This window comes from Watersipora subatra, chromosome 8 (genome assembly GCF_963576615.1).
Source record: "Watersipora subatra chromosome 8, tzWatSuba1.1, whole genome shotgun sequence".
NCBI classification, from domain to species: Eukaryota; Metazoa; Bryozoa; class Gymnolaemata; order Cheilostomatida; family Watersiporidae; genus Watersipora; species Watersipora subatra.
In genome coordinates this window covers 51341595-51346116 of record NC_088715.1, presented here as the reverse complement: position 1 = coordinate 51346116, position 4522 = coordinate 51341595, and the positions used below count along the sequence as shown (strand labels likewise).

The following is a 4522-nucleotide window of genomic DNA, read 5'->3' as shown; positions in this document are numbered from 1 at the left end:
ATGGTGTTACATGGGACATCATCTGAAAAGTTGATAGCATCCACTGCTATCACAGCTTACACAGTTATAGCTATCACAGTTTATACAGTGCTGAATTCTCCTGCATCCCCAAAATTTGGAAATCTTGTTCTTCCTGAAAGGACGGGTAGCGCCAGATATATAGAAGCAGAAAAAACACCGCTACAAAATGGATCGATGATAGCTGTGTTATCACAACCTGTTATAGCCGGTGATGGAGATAGCGAACCTATAAAGACGGCCACCTCTGCTGCTCCAAAGAAAGCGACTCGGATAATATACCAACCAACAGACCCGAATGATGCTCAGACACGTGATTTCAACACAATTTTCAAACGAAATCTGAACTTTAGCCAGTGTGCTTTGAACAACTGCGTCTTTACATTTAGCAGTAATTTTGCTGACGCCGACTTTGCTGACATAGTGTTAGTTGAATATAGGTCAGCTGTGGTGGAGAAAACTCTTCGATTTCGCCGGCATGCTCAAGTTTGGCTTGTTTATTCCCATGAACCTCCAACTTTCTTTCCATGGAAAAACGTATTTAACAGTTTCAATGGTACTATGACATATGTTAGAAATAGCCTTATATTTTGGCCATTTGGAGAAACATACTCAGCAAGGAGTGAGGGCTCTTTATTACCAAGTATTGCTTATGCGCAAGGAAAGATGAGAGGCGCTTACGTATATGTCTCTAACTGTAAATCCAAAGGTTATGACAGAATAGCAACCATAAAAAAGTTGGGTGAATATGTAGACGTGGACGTCTTTGGTAAATGCACTGGGAACCAACCATGTGGAAGAAATGAGATTGAATGTGAAGCTGTAAGGCATTCTAAATATAAGTTCTATCTTGCATTCGAAAATTCTCTCTGCAAGGATTATATTACTGAGAAATTTTGGAAAAGGCTCCATTGCAACGGCCATTTTGTTCCTGTAGTAGTGGGTGGTTTTTCGATAGATGACTACACACGTGTGGCTCCACCTGACTCCTTCATACACGCCTATAATTTCTCTTCTATTAAAGAGCTTGGAAAATACCTGCAGCATCTGATGAAAGATGATGCTGCTTATAACAGGTACCACGAGTGGAGGAAACACTACATCACTAAAGATGCTGGCATGCCACAGACATCCGTTTGTAATCTTTGTAAAATAGCAAACAATCCTTCAATTTTAGAGTCTGGTCGACACCGACACGCTGCCGACTGGAATCGTGGTACAAACTGTAGAGAACTAAAACTTTTGTAAATACATTTAGAAACTCAGTTTTTTTCATTTAGAAAACAACTGGTATAATTGTATAAAATTGCTAAACATTGCCGCCTTACAAATTTATGTTTTTACAATTACTCCTATATATGCGGTATATATATTATAATGTAATTTATGTTATATAATATATATATATATATATATATATAAGTAAGAAATACATGTATATATGCCGGTATATATGAAAGTGCGTGAAGGGGCAACAGTTAGTCATAGTTATACCCATTTTGACTTATTAACTAGAAGTACCCAGTAGTTTAAAGGTTGAATGGCAACAAAATTCACACTACAGTTATTTGGTATCAAAAGAATCATCATGTCTAACTCTGTTGCGTTTCAGGTGCAAAATATGTGGGAATGTGATTACAAGCTCTTATAAGCTAAAAAACGAACAGTTAATCGCAGCCGCACGAGACCGCCGTAGTTTGGATTCTCTTTCCAAAACGGCTCAAATGGGACGTAGTTGTACGTGATGGCTTCTGCTTAAACTTTCAAGCAACCTCATTCTTTGAAATACTTTCATGAATATACTTTACGCATTCAATAAAACTATGTCTATTGTTCTTACGCGTCTATTTCATAGTCATTGTAATGCTGTCACTTTGAGCACTGATATCTCAAAACCTACCATAAAAATCTGTTTAATTTTTTAATTTTAGCTTGAACAATTGCATATCATCCTCTGATAAACATGACGAGCCTGTTGGTCCCATGTGATAATCGAAAAATGCTGCAGAAATTGTTCGCGAAGTATTGGTCACATGATCAGATTACGACTAGACGATTACACCAAGTCGAAACAAAACTGTAAAGTAGTGAGCGTCTATATTTGATAAGGGCTCTTCGGTAAAACACGAAGTGTTTGTCATAAACTAGTGCTACGATAAGTTTTATATTGAGCCTTTTATTGGCATTTCAATTCACGTGAGAACATCACGTGACAAAACAATAACCAAATGTAATGACTACGTCAGAGAAATAAACAGATTCCAATCTACGGCGGTTTTCGTTTTTGAGCTTTTAAAAGCTTGTAATCACATTTCCACATATTTTGCACCTACAACAGAACAGAGTAAGACATGGTGAATCTTTTGATACCAAATAACTGTAATGTGAATTTTGTTGCAAGTCAACCTTTAAAGTTACAAAAGTTCCTAGCTTGTTGGTCATGAGAATCAATCTATAAATTGACATGCAAAAGGAATGTTTTCCAATCACGCAAGTAATATCTATATGTATATAAAACATAAAAGCTTTTTAAATGACAACAGAACAATATATATAATGGAAGCATGTTATTTGTGCTGATGTCCAAAGGGTTTGTCATTGATATAGGGAATAGCATGGGCTCCTCTATTTTACTAACACTATAATGCAGCCTGAGATATACCCAGCAGACGCATTTTACATGCAGCAATGTGTAAACATCACTCTCAAACACATAGCCTTTTTTATTATGACTTCATTTTATGAACAGCATTAATATACTACATAAAACCTCACAATTGCTCTCTGAAACTGGGCATGTCTCCAGTCGTCGAGGTTCTTTTACCACTGGACTCAGACTTGTCCAGCAATAATTGCACACCATTGATTGTGCAACAATGGCTCTTAAAAACTCCCACACAGCCTCTGCTTGCAATAAGCATAGCAAAAATACTCGATTTACGAGGGTTTGCTCTTGCACACACACAACTTAAAATGACACTTATTGTAAAAACAGTGAGACCATGGGAGTGGGAGATCAGTGGGAGATCTTTAAATGATCTCCCACCTGACAGCACTCTGTTTACTTACTCCAATGAAATGATTATTTCTACTAGAAGATCAATACACACTTTTGATAATATAATGAAGACTGCTTCGAAACAAAGAACTGTCATTGTTAGGACTAATTGGGCATACAAATAAGCAATCATTTACAGTTCTCAAGCCATGTCGACTTTATTATCTTAAAAACTAGACCTACAACTCGTGCTCTAACTTAGCTCACAAAGATAGGGGTAAAACAAGAAGACCTAATTATTTTACCTCTTTTATTTTTACCAAAACTATATGTTGGCTATTTTATCTTTCGGCGCTCCAAGCTGATATCTCTTTGTAGCATAAACTGATAAAGAAAAATTAGAACGATTTCAAAAATTGTGCTTAAGGGTTTTGCTACCCGATATGGACAGCTATGACCAGCGTTTAATTGTCCTTAATTCTTAGGACCTGAATGTCTTTTTAAATATTTGCTGTGTCAAATACTCTAGTCACATCTTCATCCTGCATCACCATCCACTACATTGTTGCGTGTCTCCACAAAATCTACCGCAACACCAAAATACTAGACACCAAAATCTTGTTTTTTTTTCATTGTTTTATTTGTTCTAAACTGCTCTTAACCATTGTAAATAAAGTTTATATATATATATATATATATCTAAATTAACTAACTAAATTTCATATACTTTTTGATATTTTAATATTTTATTTACATGTATTTTATTTATATTTGCATTTAGTTTTATACTTTCTTATAGTTTTTACCTTTTCTTTTACTTTCATTTTTAATATTGTTTCAAAAGATTTTAAACATGTATGCAGAAACATACTTTGTATATAGAGCCAAACATTTGCCTCAACCTTCCATCACGTGTCAAAGCATTCACAAGTTGAGGTTTGACTGTGATATGCTATGGTTCAAGATGAGAGAATTCCATGGTAACCTTGAAATGTTACTGTATTGATTGAGTAGAACAGCTTATTTCTTTGCATTTATAATTTTTAGGTTTTGGGCTGCAGACTAACTTCTTTGTTGGCTGTCTGTTTACCTCAATTTCCATTCTTTATTAAAGAGTACACATTCTATTGTGTTGGAGTAAACTTCATGACATTTTTAGGTAGGTTCAGTTCATCCATTACACCATTTTTAGGACCACTAACCTTCGTTTACTTATCACAAATCTGCTGTTTTTTTTGGGATTATACAGTAGACGCTCCAATGATGTTAACCTCCTTTGACGTAAATTCTACATTACGTAGAAAATTTATGTAGTTTTTGCTTCGTATTATGGAAGACATTTTATATAATGTAAATAGCGCATTATTGACGTTGTAGGAGCATCTGTTGTAGGTGTATTTTGTACCTTGACATCATGCTAGTGCTATTATAGCTAGTACCTATAGGCTAATAATGAAATCATGAGTGTATGCACTTGTATCATGTTGTACAAAATAATTATTTGTT

At 35.2% G+C, this 4522-nt stretch overlaps 1 protein-coding gene across 1 annotated transcript; it reads left to right on the top strand.

The window, feature by feature from the left end:
- On the top strand, window positions 1-1266 carry LOC137402682 (glycoprotein 3-alpha-L-fucosyltransferase A-like). Its single transcript, XM_068089187.1, has one exon. The coding sequence runs from the start codon at window positions 1-3 to the stop codon at window positions 1264-1266; it is 1266 nt and encodes a 421-aa protein (XP_067945288.1).
- The last annotated feature ends 3256 nt before the right edge of the window (window positions 1267-4522 follow it).